Genomic DNA, 20,429 nt, shown 5'->3' on the forward strand with positions numbered 1-20,429 from the left:
ATTAGCAAAACCAGTAAGAATAACACAATTTGATGAAAGACCAGTTTACTTAACACATTGTATAAATAATGAGTTTATTAAAGTAGAAAAACAACAATTTAATTTATCATTAACATTTGTTTCACCAGTATGATCGTATCCATTTATTTTAGGTTTAAACTTTTTAAAAAGTTTACAAGGTTTTTTATTTATGAACCCTAACATAACATTTTTCAAAAGAGGCATTACAATAACTAACCAAAGTAATACTGTAGAAGCATACAAAAGCATAAGTATAGAAGAGCCTAGTGGCCAAGATAGTTATTATTTAGAAAACTCAAAAGAAAATGATAAGCATAATAATGTAGAAAAGTTTGATGAAGACATATTTGAACATGAATACCCGGTTTTAGAAGAAGGAACCTGTATAGAAATATTACAGCTAGATAGACCAAAGAGTTTAGAAGAATTGTTACAATTAGCAGAACAAACTAAGATTATAGGAAAAGACCCACAGTTACATTGGAGTAAAAATAAAATACTAGCAAAATTAGATATAAGGGGTTTTTGAACTTTAATCCTTCAAGAAGATTAAAATTTTAAAAAAAAACCTGGTGTTAGATTAAATATTGATTTTAGTCCCTAATGTGTCCTTAATTCAAAATAATTAATGTGCATTTTATTTAATGTCTCCCATTAAATATTTAAATTTATTAATACACAAATTTTTATTTATTTTTTGACCAAAAAAGAGTTTTTTAATTTATTAATTTTATTTAACATTCTTCAAATTTGAAAGACTCAATTAATGTACCTAAATGTTAGTACCGAAATGTATATACCTAAATATATGCACCGAAATGTATTAATATTAAATTAATGTACCTAAATGTGTGTACCGAAATGTATGCACCGAAATGTTAGTACCAAAAATGTATTATATTGAATTAATGTACCTAAATGTTTGTATCGAAATGTATGTACCGAAATGTGTGTATCTAAATGTATGCACCGAAATGTATTATAATGAATTTAATGTACCTAAATGAAGAAGATAAAGTACATCGAAATATATTGTATAACAAAAATTAGTTTATCTAAATGTTCACAACAAAATATATTACGAAGAATGAAATGAAAATAAAAATTATAATGAAATAAAATTAATACATTAAAAATTAGAAAGAAAAAGATAAATAATTAAAAATCAAAATATAATTAATAAATGAGGCTATTAATGTATCAAGGGACTAAAATTAGATTTTGATCTTACTCATGGTTTTAATCAAAAAGTCATCTTTGCCAAGGATTAAAATGAAGTTTTCTATAGATATAATTAATCCAAATTTAACCATTAAGACGGCTGATATGCCTTGTAATTTAATAGATAAACAAGAGTTTGAGCAGCAAATAAAAGAGTTGTTAAATTTAAAAGTAATTAGACCCTCTAAGTCTAGACATAGATCAGCAGCATTTATTGTAATAAAACATTCAGAACTAAAGAGATGTAAGGTTAGAATAGTTTATAATTACAAGAGATTAAATGATAATACATATAAAGATAGTTACAAGTTACCAAATAAGAATGAGCTTATAAATAAAATTCAAGAGAGTAAATATTTTAGTAAATTTGATTGTAAATCAAGTTTTTGACAAATACGATTAGCAGAAGAATCAATTGAGTGGACAACTTTTACTTGTCCAGAAGGACATTTTAAGTGGCTTGTTATGCCATTTGGACTTAAAAATGCTCATTCAATCTTTCAAAGAAAGATGGATCAAATTTTCAAGAAATATGATAATTTTTGTAGTGTTTATGTAGATGATATTTTAGTACATAGTAAAAATAAAAATGAACATAGGAAGCATTTAGACAGAGTATTACAAGAATTTATCAATAATGGATTTGTGAATAGCAAAAATAAAATAGCATTAGAAAAGCAAGATATAGAATTTTTAGGAATGTATATCAAGTCAAGTACAATACAATTACAAGATCATATAGCTAAAAAGATGTTGGAATTTCCAAACAAATTAGAAGATAAGAAACAATAACAAGCATTTTTAGGCTGCTAAATTATGCAAGAAATTTTATCCCTGATTTAAGAAGAAAAACAGCAGCATTACATAGTAAAACTAGAAAAACAAGACAAAAATATTTTAATAGTGAAGATATTAAATTAGTTCAAAAAATAAAAGAAGAAATTACTAAACTTAAGCCATTAACATTACCATTAGATGATAGCTACAAGATAGTTGAAACAGATGCTTCATCATTAGGATGGGCAGGTATACTATACCAGAAAAAGCATAAGGAGTCTCCAAAGTCTTACGAACAAGTTTGTAGATATTCCTCAGGAAAGTTTAGTAATGTACAGTCAAGATTACCATCAACTTATTTAGAAATTTTAGGGATAATTAATTCACTTGAAGCATTTTCTTTATTTTTACATAATGAAGTATTTACGATTAGAACATATTGTCAAAATATAGTTTCTCATTATAATAAGATACATGCTAATAAACAGGCAGCCCGAAGATGGGTTAATTTTGTTGATTCAATTACAAGAAATGGTTTTAAACCAATTTTTGAACATATAAAAGGTAATGACAATACATTAGCTGATATCTTATCAAGATTAATTTGTTGAACAGGTATGAAATATCGTGGACCATCATCAGCAAATAGCATAAGGCTGCAAGGCAAAAGAGTTTCTTTCAATGGCATGATGATGCACCATCAACCTCCACCATTCAATGGATTTCAAAATAGCATGAGCAGACCAGCATCACCACCAGTACCTACGTTCAACTTTAATGCAATATTGTTGAAGGAATCGAAAATCCAACTCTGAGATATAGGTCAAGGGTACCAGAGCTTTCTGATAGACAGCAGATTCTCTTCAATAATTTTTTGAATATCCAAATTAAGCAGCCAAGCATGAGGTTAGGTCATGAAAAATTAATTAGAGCCTTGGAACAAGAGTTTGATAGCTTTAATTTTAATTTCCACCAAAACCAGTAGCATATTCATTCTCTAGAGCACAACCTTCAAGTCATCTCTAGGGACCATGAGTCATTACTTGGTAAGTTTACCAAAATGAACCAAGAACTCCAATCTCTTAGAATGCAGCAAAAGGCAAGTGACACCTTGAAAAGAGAATTAAAAATAGGTTTAGAAATTGATCAGCATAAGAATAAAGGAAAAGAGGTTATTAAACCCATAGAACAAGAGGCTAATGAGCCCATAGAAGAAATTAAGATTGAGCTCTTAGAAGAAGACGTTGAAATGGAGCAACATCAAAGTAATGAGCAGCATCAGGTTCTGAGTGACAAAGAAAAACAAGAAAAATACGAAAGTTTTCTTAGGAATATATCTTCAGACTTAATATTAGATGATGTTTTATTAGAAGAAATTTCAAAAGCAAAATTAAGAATAATGTCACCAGATATGCAAAATGGGATCCTGAGCAGAGCATCACAGTCCATGAATGAGTTACAATTACAATTACAATGTGCTTTGTATGAGTCCATCTTTGATCCAAAACCAGGGATGGATATTATTACAAAGATGTATCCACCATGTCTTTGTGATAGTGCAGAATATTGTATTTATAAACCAGAGATTAGCATAGATGTGACCAGGATTAACATGAGAGACTTTAAACCATGGCATTTTAGTTATGAGCATCAGAAAACGCATAATGTGGTAGAAGTTACCCCTGCCTTATTATTAGAGTTTGGTTATGTTGATAAAATATTCATTAATTGTATTTCCCAACTAGAATCAGTTCCTGAAAAACTTATAAAGTAGCAGAAGATTAACTGGAAAGGTGGAAAGAAATTTGCATAAGCTTTATTAGTAGTTCTCCAGACTGGTATGTACATATGCATATGGAGAAAACTAGGCATATAGTTATGATTAATAGAGAGTCCTTTAGACTATCCCCTATCTCCTGACATAGGTGGACTCCTTCATACAAAGAAATTTTAAAATTCAGAGAGATCCAAATGTTTGCTTTAGATGAGTTTGAAGATTTTAGGTATGACATGGTACTAGTAGCAGAAGAAGAAGAGATGTATATTTACAGCAAGACAAGGATCGGTCATCAGCCTTATTGGAAGCCCCAAAATTTCAAAGAAGAAACATCAGAAATATACTACAAGGTGAAAAAAGATAGAGAAAAAGATGCGAAGCTAGTAGAAGGTGATGAACAGTACTGGAATAATTTGACAGAAGAAGAGCTGCATAACATCAACAACATGATGGAAGCTTGAAGAGCTGGCTGTAAATTAGCATAAGTTTAATAGCATAATGTATAATAATGTACTCCCAGACAGAAATGTTAACATCATTATGGACCCCGCTGTAACAGCATAAGAGTAAATAAAGAAAAGAGCATGATCCATTATGGACTTTTCATACACAAAATGTCCTTTTGATTAAGAATGAATAGTGCCAGACCCCTTTCGTTAAAACTCCCAAATAAGAAAGCATTTATAATTCCAGGGCTATTGAGGAATCTGCTTTCAGTTAATCACTATATGAAGAGAACTGTTTGTATATTTTTCGAGGGTAGGTGAGCGTGGCTGATTTTAAAACAGCATAACCTTTTTTATTATTTTCTGCTTGAAAATTGTCATTTTTACACAAAAGAAATAGTTGCTTATCTGATATAATTGCAAACTCATTTCACTTGTTACTTTGATAGCTTATTATTTTGTCTTACAATACAAGGTTAAAGTGTAAAACACATTAACGAATGGGAGAGGTATTAATAAATATCCTTTTATTTCCCACTTGTATCCAAACATGTAATTAACTCATGCTGAGCATCAAATTTACTTGGATAATTAGAGTCTTTTAGCTCTCCCATATGTAGAGTAGAATGAAAGTAGCTAATATTAATTTGTTTTTGACAGAAAATTTCAATGGATGAGTTTCTGATGTTGGAAAGTTTGACTTTACAACCTGGAGTTGAAGAGTGAGTTTCCAAATACATAAAATTTAAATGGATGATTGCACAATCTTTTAGCTCATATATACCAAGTCAAATTTCTTCTTGATAATTTTACTTTCTTCAAATAGGAGTAGCGTAGACCAAACCCCATGGGCAAAACCCCTTTATCTGTATTTATTCAGTCATTTGTGGTGTTATAGGAAACAGGATATGAGACAAATTTGAAGAAACTTCGAAAGGAATATGGGTTAAGTGTTTATGTTTTTGCAATTCTGATTTCAAATTTATTTTATTATAATCTAAATATGTAGTTTAACATTTTTGAGGTCATTGATTTTTGGGTGCAGTACATCTTAATTCTAAGAAGAGGAGCTTTGACTCTGTAAGTGCAGGTCTCGGATTGCTCCGCTCTCTCAATGTAAGTACATCTCTGCATATCTTTATTTCCTCAATTATATTTGACTTTGTTATGTTGAGTTGCCAAATTAAAGATATGGCACTACCTTTTCGATACTGCATTAAATCTGGAACTTGCGAAACATTAAATTTTGAGTGTTAATTATTGAACAGGGCTGCATTTTAAATTTGTAAACATCCACAGTAATGGTTTGGGGCTTGATAGTTGTACGAAATCTCTTTTAAGTTTGGGTAGACCTTTTTGTAGCTTTCTAAGTTTGGGTTTTTCTTGATGTGTGCTTACGTGGTTTGGGATTACTTTCCTTTGCAGGCCTGGGTATTATATAAAGCTTTGCACTTTCAGATTAAGGTAAAGTTTGATTATATCTTATAGTTAGATTCCAACACTTCTCTCCAAAGGTTAAGCTTCGCATTTACCCCTCCTGAGTTTCAACTATCAACATTATATCGTTAGCGAAAAGCATACACCAAGGAATATCATCTTGAATATGTCCTGTTAAATCATCCATTACCAACACAAAAAGGTAAGGACTTAAGGATTGTTGATGCACAAAATCAGTGAGGACTTTGGTACAACAGAAAGTATTAAGTTTGTGATCTTCGCTAGATTGCTCTGGTCATTAATGTGGATAAGTATGTAAATGGATAGAGACAGGAAAGCAAACACAAGATGTACGTGGTTCACCCAGATTGGCTACGTCCATGGAGTAGAGGAGTTCTCATTAATTGTGAAGGGTTTACACAAGTACATAGGTTCAAGCTCTCCTTTAGTGAGTACAAGTGAATGATTTAGTACAAATGACATAGGTTCAAGCTCTCATCTTCACTTGCCTTATCTGTCTCATAGGTAGATGTGGCATCTTCTCTGGAAGTACTCTTCCTCCATCCAGGGGTGGTATCTTTAACTGGTGGAGATCCACAAGGTAATGTATCAATTTCACTTGAAGCTTACTTGTAGTTTCAGGCTTGGTCAAGCACGATACAAACCATGTAGTAGGAGTCCCCCAAGTCGCCAAGCTAGGGGATCTGCTGAAAGAGACGACAGACAAGGTAAGCAATCAGAGCTCCAAGCAATCAGTCCCATATCAGAAGTTTGATTTCGAGTTCCGGCTGATTGTTCTCATTCTCCCTATCTTGCAGGCAGCATGAAGGATAAAGAGAAGAAAAGGAGAATAGATGATATGAAATACTTTTGCTTTTGAAGAAGTAACTTTCCACAGGCTTATTCTTGAACTGGGCTGGAGGATTTTCTGGTTTCCTCCAAAGTATAAGGTCGACTGAAGAATTTGAGGGTCAAAACAAGTCCATCAAATCTAGAGTACGTTCGACCCTGCTGATATGGGATACTTTTGATGTTGACAAAGTAGTGGATGTATCGGCACGTGTTCTGTTACGCTTGTCTCTACATGCTTCCTTGTATCCTTCTCACTTCCCCTATCTGTTCCTCAGGCAGATGTGGTATCTTCTCTAGAAGCATAAGATGTTGAAGATGAGTACTCGAGAGCAATGCCAGGTAAGTAATCAGGTAAGGGGTTCCAGGCAGTCAGTTCCTGACTAGAACTTGATTCCAAGTGCTGACTGATTGCTCTCTTTCTTCTTGTCTTGCAGGTAAGAACAAGGCCAAAGGAAAAGACAGGTAAAAAGCATGATATGGGATACTCTTGCTTTTAACCCTGATGATATGAGATATTCTTGCTCTAGTGTAGCTTGTTTACAGAGGGATTATCGGGGGGAAAGAAAGCTGAGTATTTCGAGAGGCTTCGTTGGGAGTGCCCTCTCAGATATGAGGAATGGTTGAGCATTTTTGCAGGTCTGCCTGTCCATTGAGGATGGAGGTCGACATATATAGGAGTTTCCCTAACAACAAGTAGTAATGCTATTCCTTTACCCTGCTTGGTCATAGCACGGTAGTGGGAGCTGTCAGCTTCACGTGTGTCAGAGCACTTTGAAAAAGTGGTATGTGGTATCTGGAAAGATGATGTTGCATGTGAAGATTACAGACAAGCTTTATCCAAGGAGATCTGGCTCTCGAAGTTGAGAAAGCGGTGCCTCTTCAGTTTTCGAACAAGCAATCATGTCGAAGATCTAGCTCTTGAGATTCGGAGAACGGTGTCTATTCGATTTTTGAGAGAGCAATCCTGCTAAGAGTCTGGCTCTCAAGATTCGGATAGCGGTGTCACTTCAATTTTTGATAAAGTAATCATGTTGGGAGTCTGGCTCTCGAGATTTGGAGGACGGTGCCTCTTTGATTTTGGAGCAAGCAATCTTGTTGGGAGTGTTTTCTCGAATGTGAGTAAAGGTTGGGCATGTTTGCTAATCTACCTTGCCACGGAGCACAGAGGTTGACACATAGGGACTTTCCAATTATCCAGCAGTGGTGCTATTTCTTTACCCTTGTGGGTAATAATATGGTAGCTAGACCTTCAAAATTTATGTGTCTAAACTTTGTTAGCGCTGTTTCTTTGCTATTCTTTTACCCTTCTTGGTCATAGCGATGTAGTGAGAGCTGCAAGCTTCACGTGTCCAAACTTTGTCAGAGATCTTTGGAAAAGTTATATGTGGTACCCATGAGCTGATGGTGCGTGTGGAAAGTGGATGATTGAACAGTAAGATTCACGTGCTTTCTACTTCACCAGAAATCTTCAACAGGATGCCCATAATTTCAGCAAAGTTGAGTGTGCATATGACAAGTGCTGACAAGGCTGAGAAAAGCAGGTGCCTCTTCGATTTCTGAGATCGGCCTTCGTGGTCTCTGAGCAGCCTAGCTTTTGAGAAAGCAAGCGCCTCTTCGATTTCTGAGATCGGCCTTCGTGGTCTTTAAACAGCCCAGCTTTTGAGAAAGCAAACGCCTCTTCGTTTCTGAGATCGGCCTTCGTGGTCTCTGAGCAGCCCAGCTTTTGAAAAAGCAAACGCCTCTTCAATTTCTGGGCAGGCGCCTCTTCGATTTCTGAAGCTCCATCGAGTGCAGATTTTTATAGAGGCTGGCATTAAGTTCCAAAGCACAATTGAATCTTCACCAGTAGAAGCTCCCTTCTTGCACTTCTAAGATCTTGATTTGTCCGACCTTTTCTCTCTTCAACACCTTTGAAAATGTCTGGTCCCTACAATCGTCGTTTTGACTTGAACCTTGTTGAAGAGGCAGCCACGCCTTCTCCAGACAACATATGGCGCCCATCCTTCTTATCCCCTACTGGTCCTCTTACCGTTGGGGATTCCGTGATGAAGAATTATATGACTGCTACGGCGGTGGCCAGGAACCTTCTCACTCCCAAAGATAACAGACTATTTTCCAAACGGTCTGATGAGTTGGTTGTTAAGGATTCTCTTGCTCTAAGTGTTCAGTGTGCAGGTTCTGTGTCTAATATGGCCCAACGCCTATTTGCTCGAACCCACCAAGTTGAATCATTGGCGGCTGAAGTGATGAGTCTCAAACAGGAGATTAGAGGGCTCAAGCATGAGATTAAACAGTTGCACCGGCTCGCACATGACTATGCTACAAACATGAAGAGGAAGCTTGACCAGATGAAGGAATCTGATGGTCAGGTTTTACTTGATCATTAGCGGTTTGTGGGTTTGTTCCAAAGGCATTTATTGCCTTCGTCTTCTGGGGCTGTACCGCGTAATGAAGCTCCAAATGATCAACCTCCGATGCCTCCTCCTTCTAGGGTTCTGTCCAATACTGAGGCTCCGAATGATCCCCCTCCGGTGCCTTCTCTTTCTGGGGCTCTACCAACTGCTGAGACTTCTCCTAAGCAACCTTTGTGAAGGCTCCCTCTTGTTTGTTTATTTTGACTCATGTATATGTACATATTTGTAACGTATCGGAGATATCAATAAATAAGATTTGCTTCATTTCAACGTATTGTGTTAAATACACCAAAGCCTTCTTCACTGAGTGGGGTCGGCTATATGAATCTTAGAACGCCATTGTGCTCGGTCCTGTGTCATGTCCTCCGTTAGATCCAAATACTCTAAGTCTTTTCTTAGAGTCTCTTCCAAAGTTTTCCTAGGTCTTCCTCTACCCCTTCGGCCCTGAACCTCTGTCCTGTAGTCGCATCTTCTAACCGGAGCGTCAGTAGGCCTTCTTTGCACATGTCCAAACCACCGTAACCGATTTTCTCTCAATTTTCCTACAATTTCGGCTACTCCTACTTTACCTCGGATATCCTCATTCCTAATCTTATCCTTTCTCGTGTGCCCACACATCCAACGAAGCATCCTCATCTCCGCTACACCCATTTTGTGTACGTGTTGATGCTTCACCGCCTAACATTCTGTGCCATACAGCATCGTTGGCCTTATTGCCGTCCTATAAAATTTTCCCTTGAGCTTCAGTGGCATACGGCGGTCACACAACACGCCGGATGCACTCTTCCATTTCATCCATCCAGCTTGTATTCTATGGTTGATATCTCCATCTAATTCTCCGTTCTTTTGCAAGATAGATCCTAAGTAGCGAAAACGATCGCTCTTTGGTATTTCCTGATCTCCGATCTTCACCCCTAACTCATTTTGGCCTCCATTTGCATTGAACTTGCACTCCATATATTCTGTCTTTGATCGGCTTAGGCGAAGACCTTTATATTTCAACACTTCTCTCCAAAGGTTAAGCTTCGCATTTACCCCTTCCTGAGTTTCATCTATCAACACTATATCGTCTGCGAAAAGCATACACCAAAGAATACCATCTTGAATATGTCCTGTTAACTCATCCATTACCAACGCAAAAAGGTAAGGACTTAAGGATGAGCCTTGATGTAATCCTACAGTTATGGGGAAGCTTTCGGTTTGTCCTTCATGAGTTCTTACGGCAGTCTTTGCTCTTTCATACATATCCTTTATAGCTTGGATATATGCTACTCGTACTCCTTTCTTTTCTAAAATCCTCCAAAGAATGTCTCTTGGGACCCTATCATACGCTTTTTCCAAATCTATAAAGACCATGTGTAAATCCTTTTTCTCATCTCTATATCTTTCCATCAATCTTCGTAAGAGATAGATTGCCTCCATGGTTGAGCGTGTTGGAATCTAAAGGTCTTCGCCTAAGCCGATCAAAGACAGAATATATGGAGTGCAAGTTCAGTGCAAATGGAGGCCAAAATGAGTTAGGGGTGAGGATCGGAGATCAGGAAATACCAAAGAGCGACCGTTTTCGCTACCTAGGATCTATCTTGCAAAATAACGGAGAATTAGATGGAGATCTCAACCATAGAATACAAGCTGGATGGATGAAGTGGAAGAGTGCATCCGGCGTGTTGTGTGACCGTCGTAGGCCACTAAAGCTCAAGGGAAAACTTTATAGGACGGCAATAAGGCCGGCGATGCTGTATGGCACAAAATGTTGGGCGGTGAAGCATCAACACGTACACAAAATGGGTTTGGACATGTGCAAAGAAGGCCTACTGACGCTCCGGTTCGAAGATGTGACTACGGGATAGAGGTTCAGGGCCGAAGGGGTAGAGGAAGACCTAAGAAAACTTTGGAAGAGACCCTAAGACAAGACTTAGAGTACTTGGATCTAACGGAGGACATGACACAAAACCGAGCGCAATGGCGTTCTAGGATTCATATAGCCGACCCCACTTAGTGGGAAAAGGCTTTGTTGTTGTTGTTGTTGTTGTACACTTATGTGTTTACACCAATTAATCTTTGGGAGGAAGGATATACAAACAGCTCATGAGATAAAGATAAAGAATCATAATTTGAAAATTTGGAAGCCACTGCATACTCATTTCTTGTTGCTATGCGTAAATGATGTTTTAAGAGCTTCTTGGTAGTCTAAATTTATAGCTCCATCCTTTTCAGCAGTATCCAATACGATAATTTGTTTCACTGCTCGGTATATTTCTTACTCATGGTCTTTTACAGAGGCTATCAGAGCAGGGGCTATCAATACTGGGTTCTATGCGGAGATCTCAAAGTTCATAGATCTGAGGAAAGAAAGGTGTACTCATCTACCTGCACTGATCTAAAGCTTGATCTGTGAATAGTGTATGTGTTGCATCTCTGAACATTTATGATTTTTTTTTTCCAGACTTGGGAGCAGCCTCTCCATAAAATGGGGGTAAGGCTAGCCGACATTCACCTCTTTCAGACCCTGCGTAAAGCGGGAGCCTTGTGCACTGGGTACGACCTTTTTGGTCTATGTAGTTTCTCTGTGTATTTTCCGACACTTACTAACTTTCTTAGAAATTAATGTCATGGCTATGAGATTTATCACTACCCTGTACATCTTTTTTGCTAGTAATGTTGGTTGTGGGCTGTTTTAATTTTATGAAAAAATAATTTTTTGTTTAGCCTCAATCTCAATTTGTAGGTGATTTCGGTTTTTAATTTTTAATTTTTTTTTAAATAGTTGACATATTGGGCACAATAACAATAAGGGGTGTGCTATCCACACACTCCTTTTTACTTCTCACACACCTTTTGTTAATTTATGTCCGTTGATCTTCTTCAATTCATCTGATCCGATGGCCGAAAATTAGAAGGGTGTGTGAGAAGTAAAAAAAAGGTGTGTGGATATCACACTCCTAACAATAAATGTGCTAACATGGGTGGCAGCAGCAGTCATCTGACAACTTTGTCAGAACTGGGCACAAAAGGACCTTTATTTGTGCTTACACTTTTTAGCACAGCATACCTTATTGTGCTCTTTGATCAAAGGTGTCGCCCATAGAGGGCACAAATAGAAATATAGTTGATGCACTGTTGCTATTGGTCTATGGGCACATAAGTTGGTGCTCTTTGGCCTCAAGGGGCACAGATAATTTATTGTGTGCAGTGCCCATATTTTTTGTAATGAGTATTTGGATGTGTCAAGAAACACGTTATCCGGTGAAATTCCCATGACACTGGGTAGTTGTATTAGATTGGAGTATCTAGGCATGGTTGGAAACTTCTTCCAAGGAGCTAATTCTACCATCTTTAGGTTCACTAGGAGGTGTTAAACAATTATATCTTTTTCCCAGCAACTTATCAGGCGTGACTCCTGAGTTCTTGCAGCATTTTCAATCACTACAATATTTCAACCTATCTTATAACAATTCCGAGGGTGTTGTACCAATTAACGGAGTCTTCAAGAATGCCACTGCTGCATCAGTCGAAGGAACTAGTAAACTTTGCGGGGGCATTCCTAATTTCATTTGCCAATGTGCAAACTTCAACATTCGAGCAAGGGAGGATTGAGCCTTGAAATGAAGTTGACAATCTCTCTGCTTTGGGGGATTCTTGGAATCACCTTTGCATTAGCTTTTTTGTACTTTCGATGCTTACGGAGGAGGGAAGAAAAGGAATGCACTTCAACTGATTCAGACAAATTTCTCAAGGTGTCTTACCAAAGTCTTCTAAAAAGCTATTGATGGTTTCTCGTCTACCAACTTGATTGGTGCTGGCGGTTTTGGTTCTGTGTACAAAGGAGTACTTCAGAAAAGTGAGACAGAAATTGCTGTCAAGGTACTTAACCTTGATTGTCATGGAGCTTATAGAAGTTTCACTGCCGAGTGTGAGGCCTTGAAAAATATTAGACATTGCAATCTTGTGAAGGTACTCTCAGCATGTTCGGGTTCCAATTATATCGGTGATGATTTCAAAGCCTTAATTTATGAGTTCATGGCTAATGGGAGTTTGGAGAACTGGTTGCATCCAGCGAATGAAACAAACGACAGACCACACTTTTAACTTTTTCTCAGAGGTTGAGCATTGCTATTGATGTCGCAATGGCCTTGGAGTATCTCCATAATCATTGTCCAACACAAATAGTTCACTGTGACCTGAAACCAAGCAATGATCTTCTTGACGATGATATGGTCAGACATATAAGTGATTTTGGGTTGGTAAGATTCCTTCCAGAAACTTCTCGAAATCAACCTTGCTCTACTGGACTAAAGGGAACAATTGGTTACGCTCCACCAGGTGAATATACTTTTTCTTATATATTTCTTCTCTAACAAGTTTCACACAAGCCATGTACGTTAATTGTTTGAAAACTGAATAGGCTAGGGTTTGTGATCAAATTATTTTTGGATCGTGCTTTGCAGAGTATGGTATGGGAGATGAAGTTTGTACACAAGGCAATGTACGCAGCAACGACATTCTCTTGTGTGGAAATGTTTACGGCAAAAAGACCAACGGATAACATGTTTCAAGGATCTTCGAACCTGCATAACTTCGACAAGGCATCTGTGCATGAACAAGTGGTAGAGATTGTCGATGTTCCAAGAAAATTATGTTACCGGTGATCAGATGAACACTAGTTGTCACTTTAACGAGGATATCACCACCACTGGCATCAAATTTGAAGAAATCATGGTTTCAGTTTTAGAAATCGGTGTTGCTTGCTCTGCGGAGTTGCCTAGAGAAAGGATGGACATTATCGATGTTGTGACACAAATGCGTCGGATCAGAAAGAAGCATACTGAGCAGCATTAGCATGTAAAATTAGTAATGTTTCGTGTGTAAAATAAGTTTTCCTTCGTATTTTGTTTGATCAATAAACACGAATTACTATTTGCTCGCCGATGACAAACTGTTCCCCTTGATCAATAAACACAGAAGTACTCAAATCTTTGTAATACATCCTTCTCGCTTTCTACTGTCTAGCTAAATTACCTAAATGCGATACATATCAAAACACACTATCCAATATGTAAATGAAAATCGGGAGTTAAAACTCAAACAAGCGCAACTCAATCATCCCTTCTTTTCTTTTAGGGGAATACCAAGCGACGACCTTCCCTGATCGTAAAAGTCTCAAGGAGTAGCTCAAGCTGTATATGAAATCCTCAATATGTGGGCCATGTTTCCCGGGCAGAGAGTCGAGCGCAACTCTGGAATCCGCTCTAAAGACGATCGGCCCATACACCTACAAAGGAAAGGTATAGTACCAATAACAATTGGTTTTTCATCCCAGTAACCAAAAAATTTACCCCAGTCACGCATGTTAGTAGCCATATAAAGAAGCTCGGTTTTCTTCCTCACATTTTAAAGTTCTACGTTGATCTAATAGTCGTACATTATAGCGCATGAGCAGTAAAACGACTCTACAGATGCATCAGCAGAACAATGAATAGATTTGATACTCAAAATCAGACAGGGAAGACACGCTTCCACAAGCACCAATTAGCAAATAACTATAGCATGCAGGTTTTGTAACACACTGTGTATAACGGCATTTAAAAAATCTCTTACTAAAGGTGCGAAACACTTAAAAAGTTGAGGTATAAATGGAAATACCTGCTGCTGAAAGATTAGATTGATCCTAGGGGAGGACATCGGATCTTTTGCACTATTCATATTGGCCGAGGAACCCTTCAAACCATTAATAACCCTTTTAGCCAAAGCTGAAGCTGAACAAATATCCAGGCGAGCATCCATCCTGGTCAGATCACCGTAGAGCTCTCTAAATTTCCCGTGCTGGTAACTATAGCAGAGAGATCCAAAAAAATCAGCACTGAATGGACTTCTCTTCTTATTGCTCCTACAATTGTCCTCGTCTCCCCTCATATCAACTGCCACTGGGTTGTACCCATCCTGAAACCAGGCTGTGCAGCTTCCACCTAAAATATAATGCCACCATTGGCCAGAACAAACAAGTGAGAAATTGCACAATTTCATTTTCCAAACAAAAGGGAACTACATCACTAGCAATGATTAGGTTGACTACCCATTAATTTTGACTATTATAGAATTTCGTATCTAGTCTTCAATGGTGCAAACATTAGGAAATAGTAAAAGTAAAAACCTTGAGAGACTGCATACTGTCAGCAACGGATCTGGACTCATAAACACAAAATAAAAATATTGAATTGTTCTATTTGAATTTTTGTCTCTAGAATTATCTTTTATTACTATTATTTATAATGCTTCTTTTACTGAAGTCATACCTACAACCACGGAACAGATGAAAAGAGGTGACATTCTCTTTACATGCACGGGCTTTAATATAATAATGTAGAAAACTACACATACACAACACAAATGAAACTAAAAGCCAACAAAACATGTATACATGTATAAAAACAGGCAAATGTATAAGCTAAAATTATAAGATATTGCACCTGAGGGACTATGAAATTTCTGGAAAAAAAAAATGTAATGAGATAATACAAGTTATCACAGATAATATGAGTAACTTGTAAAATTACCAAAAATTCCAGATACTGCAGCATGAGGTTCTTTAAGACGCACATCATAAGATGGCCGCCAAAACCAACCCTTTTCTTTCTGTATCATGATGTCTTTTTGTGTCTCCTTTTGCCTCCAAAGATCTTGGCTTTTTTCATAAGAAAAGGCAGCCTTTGCACACACTCCAGGCATTAGAGAAGTAGGCGCCTCACCATCTATGGAATTAACTGCCTGGGGATGACCACTATTTTTATGTACACCAACACGGTACCGCAATCCAGATTCAGAAATGAGTGATGACATGTCTAAGGAAATTGACTCAGGCACATCCCAGTAATTTCCTTTATGGTCAACGAATAGTTCAGGCCATGCAGCCTCAAGTGTAATATCATGGTAAGGAAGCTGCAAACATCTGAAAAGGTTGAGAAAATTTCCTAGTACATGGCTCATAATTTAAACAGGAAGATAAATGAAGGAAATAAAGGTACAGACACGAACTTTTTCACTAAAACAGCTTATGCAGTGTAGCATCTATGTTCGGTGCAGTGCATATGTGCAATGTTATCAAGTCATGTAACCTATAAGTAACCTATAAATAAAAGTGGTAAACAGAAGAAACTTGTAAATTAAGATGTTTGAAGAATGTTGATATATATAAGCTAAACCCATATTCGAGGTATGTTCAGGAAAAAACTGAAAAATTTGTGGAAAAACTGAAAAAATTGTAGCTTCATTTTGTCTCTAAGATTGGATTGAAATTGACAACCCACTATATTCAAGGTATGTTGACGAAAGAAATGAAAAATCATTTGCCTCTATCTTTAATATACCTGAACATAGTAGTTTATCGATTCCATTCCAATCGTAGAGACCAAACGAGGCCTTACTTTTCAACAATTAAGAAATTAGGAAATAATACTTTAAGATTATACATGCTGACAGAATCTGGTATGTAGTAATGAGACCCACCACATGGTTGTTTCAAGGCCATTTCATGTTCAAGTGATTAATAGCTCATATAGACACATCCCTAGAATTACTTATGTTTAACTTTAATTCCTCTAAGAGAAATTTTTCATATGAAAGAAAACCAATCGGAGTTGGAAGGTATTACAACCTGGCATGAACAAACCCCAAGAAGAACTTTAAACCTAACAACTCCAATCTGTAAATAAATCATTCACCTACCAATAGTAATTGTAAAAAAATGAAAAGATTGACACTTATAAATCCCTCAAACTCGCTTCATGAACCCGGCAAACAAAAGATACAAGGAATGCTGACTCTTAAACAATTGGATTAAAATTCAAAACTAGGAAAGCAAATGTGTACCTTGTGAAAGAGCATCAATTTGTTGCGGCGTCCTTTTTTCTCACCATGCCCTTCTGTGCTCAACTTTATGGATGATGATGGGGACAAAAGAAGCTGTGTGCATAATCCAAACGAATAAAGTGACTTGTCGAAGACATGCTTCGCCACATCTTTGAATGCAGGGACCTCCATCTCATCATTAGTAAATTCAGCTTTAATAGAAGAAAAAAGTTTCTTTGGGCGGAACTGCCCAATGAATCCAAGCCACCTATTCTCATGCAGATCATTTAACAAGAGAATTAGTATGACGGACAACAAAAAATGCTAGCCAGAGTTGATAAATGTGAGAGATGACTTTGGTGTAAGCATAGTAACTCATAATTCACTCCTTCAGCAGGAAACATGCTCAAGGAATTAGGACAATAAACTCAATGCATTTGGATCAGTAATTTCACAAATTCAATACATATACACAGTCCATTCATTAGCTAGGACATTGTTCGAATTTCAAAACATCAAAACATAGCATTTTCACCCAAGAAGCCCCATAAAAAGGATGAATAATCCCAACCAAAGCTCCGATAACCCTGATAGGTAAGGAAACTTTGATGCTCTGAAAAAACATGAAACCCCCCTCACGAATCAGTAAAATAACAAGGCACCAAAAACTTCATGCTTCATGTGATATACCACTAGAACTAGGCCAAAAATTTGTTTGGTTTCAAGCTTTCCACTCAATCCCTTCTTCTCACATCATTGTCATGTAATAATTTATAATCCAATGTATATCCAATCTACCATTATCTTCCTAAATATCAAATATAGCACAAACCAAGCCTATAAACAGGGAGATAGAGGGTCTGTATCAGTTGGTAACATAAAAATTGTTGAATAAAACACGAAATTCGAAAACAAAAGCTGCATATTCATTTCTCAGCAAATAGGAGACAAATTCTCTTTCGCTTTTTTTTTTTTATTACCCAATTGAACCTTATAACAACAATTTCCATTGCTCCTCTCCAAAGTTTCCCAGCAACCAAACAAACAACAAACGAATCACACCCATTTCCCAACATTTTCCCAGTAACCAAACAAACCACAAACCAATCCACGGGAACATACAACGCGAAACAGAATATAATATAATACAAATTTGAAAAAAAAAAAAAAAACCCAATAGGCAATAGCTAAGCAAAGCCGTTGTAGCAGTGTACCAGTTAGAGGTAGCTGGTCTGAGCAAAAGGGACTGGAGAGAGAAAGAACCCAAGTCCTTGTGAGAAGTGGGGGAGTAGGAAGGTATAATACTCAAAGGGAACCCATTTCCCAGAAGAGATAGTTGCTGAATCCTGAGGGCTCGGCTGGCTCGAGCGCCGTCGAGAGGAAATGGGTCGCCGGGAACGGCCTTGGCGGAGCCCTCAAGGGTCTGAGGCGACGAAACGTTCAAGTCCCAGAAGGCTGAGTCCATTGCCGTCCTCAGGTTCGCCATTGTTGGCTGTCAAAAGAGTGAGGGAGTGCGAATCTTTTAGGGTCTGGTTTTGGTTTTGGGGTTTAAATGGTGGGTTTGTGATTTTCATTTGTCTCTTCCTTTGACTCCTTATCTGTCTTCAAAAGAGTTTGAATATGAGAAACAATTGTATTTTAATAAAAAATTATCAAATAAATTTATTTAATGATAAGGAAAAAAAAATATATAAAATATAAACATGTGTGCCTAGTGCATCCCCCAACCCCCTTCCCTCCCAAATATAACTAAATAAGAAAAGGTACATGAAAATACACATACATATTATATCATGTATGAATTAGCTAACTGTAACAACGATGACACCTACTTTTAGGCCTTTGACAAAGCAAGATAACACAAACACACGTCTAGTACTATAATCTCGTAAGGTGTATTTTCATGTATCTAATAAATAATATATATATATAAGTGATATATGTAGTGAATTTCATAAACAGTGAAGTACCGTTAAGTTTCTTAAACAATGTAGTAAATTTCATAAACAAGGTAGTACCGTTGACTTTCATAAACAATGTACTACCGTTAAGTTTTATAAATAATGTAGTAAGTTTCATAAACAGTGTATGTCACATCCCCGCCTGAGCCCCCACCATATCCAGGACCCTGCCTCCGCCATAGCACGATATTGTCCGTTTTTTGCCTCGACCACGCCCTCACGGTTTTGTTTCTGGGAACTCACACGAGAACTTCCCAGTGGGTCACCCATCTTGGGAAGTTCTCGTGTGAGTTCCCAGAAACAAAACCGTGAGGGCGTGGTCGGGGCCCAAAGCGGACAATATCGTGCTACGACGATGGCGGGGCCCGGGATATGGTGATGGCTCGGGGCGGGATGTGACAATTTGGTATCAGAGCCACTCCCTGGCCAAAAGTGTGTCTACGAGGACGTCGGGCCCCTAAGAGGGTGGATTGTAAGATCTCACATCGCCCAGGGGTGAGGATCCTATAAGCCTTATATGTATATTATCATCTCTACCTAGCACGAGGCTTTATGTGAGCTCACTGGCTTTGGGTTCCGTAGGAACTTCGAAGTTAAGCGAGTTCGGGCGAAAGCACTTCCAGGATGGGTGACCCATTGGGAAGTTCTCGTGTGAGTTCCCAGAAACAAAACCATAAGGGCGTGGTTGGGGTCCAAATCGGACAATATCGTGTTACGGTGGAGTTGAGCCTAGGATGTGGTGGGGGCCCGGGGCGGGATGTGACAATTTGGTATCAAAGTCAATCCTTAGCCGAAAGTATGCCGACGAGGACATCGGGCCCCTAAAGGGAGTGGATTGTAACATCCCACATTGCCTAGGGGAGTAGATTCTGTAAGCCTTATATGTATATTCTCATCTCTACCTAGCACGAGGCCTTTTGGGAGCTCACTGGCTTCTGGTTCCGTAGAAATTCCAAGTTAAGCGAGTTCGTGCGAGAGTAATCCCATGATGGGTGACCCGTTGGGAAGTTCTCGTGTGAGTTCCCAAAAACAAAACTGTAAGGGCATGGTAGGGGCCCAAAGCGGACAATATCGTGCTACAGCGGAGTTGGGCCTAGGATGTGGTGAGGGCCCGGGCCGAGGACAGTGTAGTACCGTTAAATTTCATAAATAGTGTAGTAAGTTTCAAAAACAATACGTGTAAGAATGCACGAGTCCTGAGCGTTAGTGTTTTTTTTTTTTTTTTTTATATTAAAATTATATCTTTTTCATTCAAATTTAAGTTTTTTGTCTTTTTTTTTAAGTTTAAGGGTTTTTTGTTAAAATTTAAGTCTTTTTCATTAAATAAAGCTATAGCATGATTTTTGGTTAAAATAAACTTAACCAAAGCCTTTTTTATGAAAGTTCTCTTATTTCAAATATGCCCACATTGGCTATGAAATACCTAGGCTTAGAGCATTTCCACCTCTAGAAAGCCCTTTGGGCACTAGACAATTCAATCCCCCTAAGTGAATAGTAATTGCCTATAGGTACCATTTGGTACGTGGGACGGGACGAAACGGAGTGGGATGAAGCGTTCTGTCCCATGTTTGGTGTGCCTAAAATTGGTGGAACGCGCTATTCCATAGGACGAATTTTGGATGAATTTTCGTTCTGTCTCACTCCCTAGAACGACTCGTTCCACATCCATGGAACACAA

The 20,429-nt window shown here is 37.7% G+C and overlaps 1 protein-coding gene across 1 annotated transcript; it reads right to left on the bottom strand.

Moving 5' to 3' along the window:
• Positions 1-13,802: 13,802 nt before the first annotated feature.
• Positions 13,803-18,408, bottom strand: LOC103431612 (protein TRIGALACTOSYLDIACYLGLYCEROL 4, chloroplastic). The gene is made up of 5 exons (XM_008369777.4): positions 18,005-18,408; positions 16,812-17,058; positions 15,500-15,881; positions 14,589-14,911; positions 13,803-14,217 (listed from the first exon to the last, which is right to left on the bottom strand). Exons 1-5 carry the CDS (start codon positions 18,274-18,276, stop codon positions 14,020-14,022), a joined length of 1,422 nt encoding a protein of 473 aa, XP_008367999.2. The 5' UTR covers positions 18,277-18,408; the 3' UTR covers positions 13,803-14,019.
• Positions 18,409-20,429: the final 2,021 nt, after the last annotated feature.

This window comes from Malus domestica, chromosome 02, assembly GCF_042453785.1.
Source record: "Malus domestica chromosome 02, GDT2T_hap1".
Taxonomy (NCBI): Eukaryota; Viridiplantae; Streptophyta; class Magnoliopsida; order Rosales; family Rosaceae; genus Malus; species Malus domestica.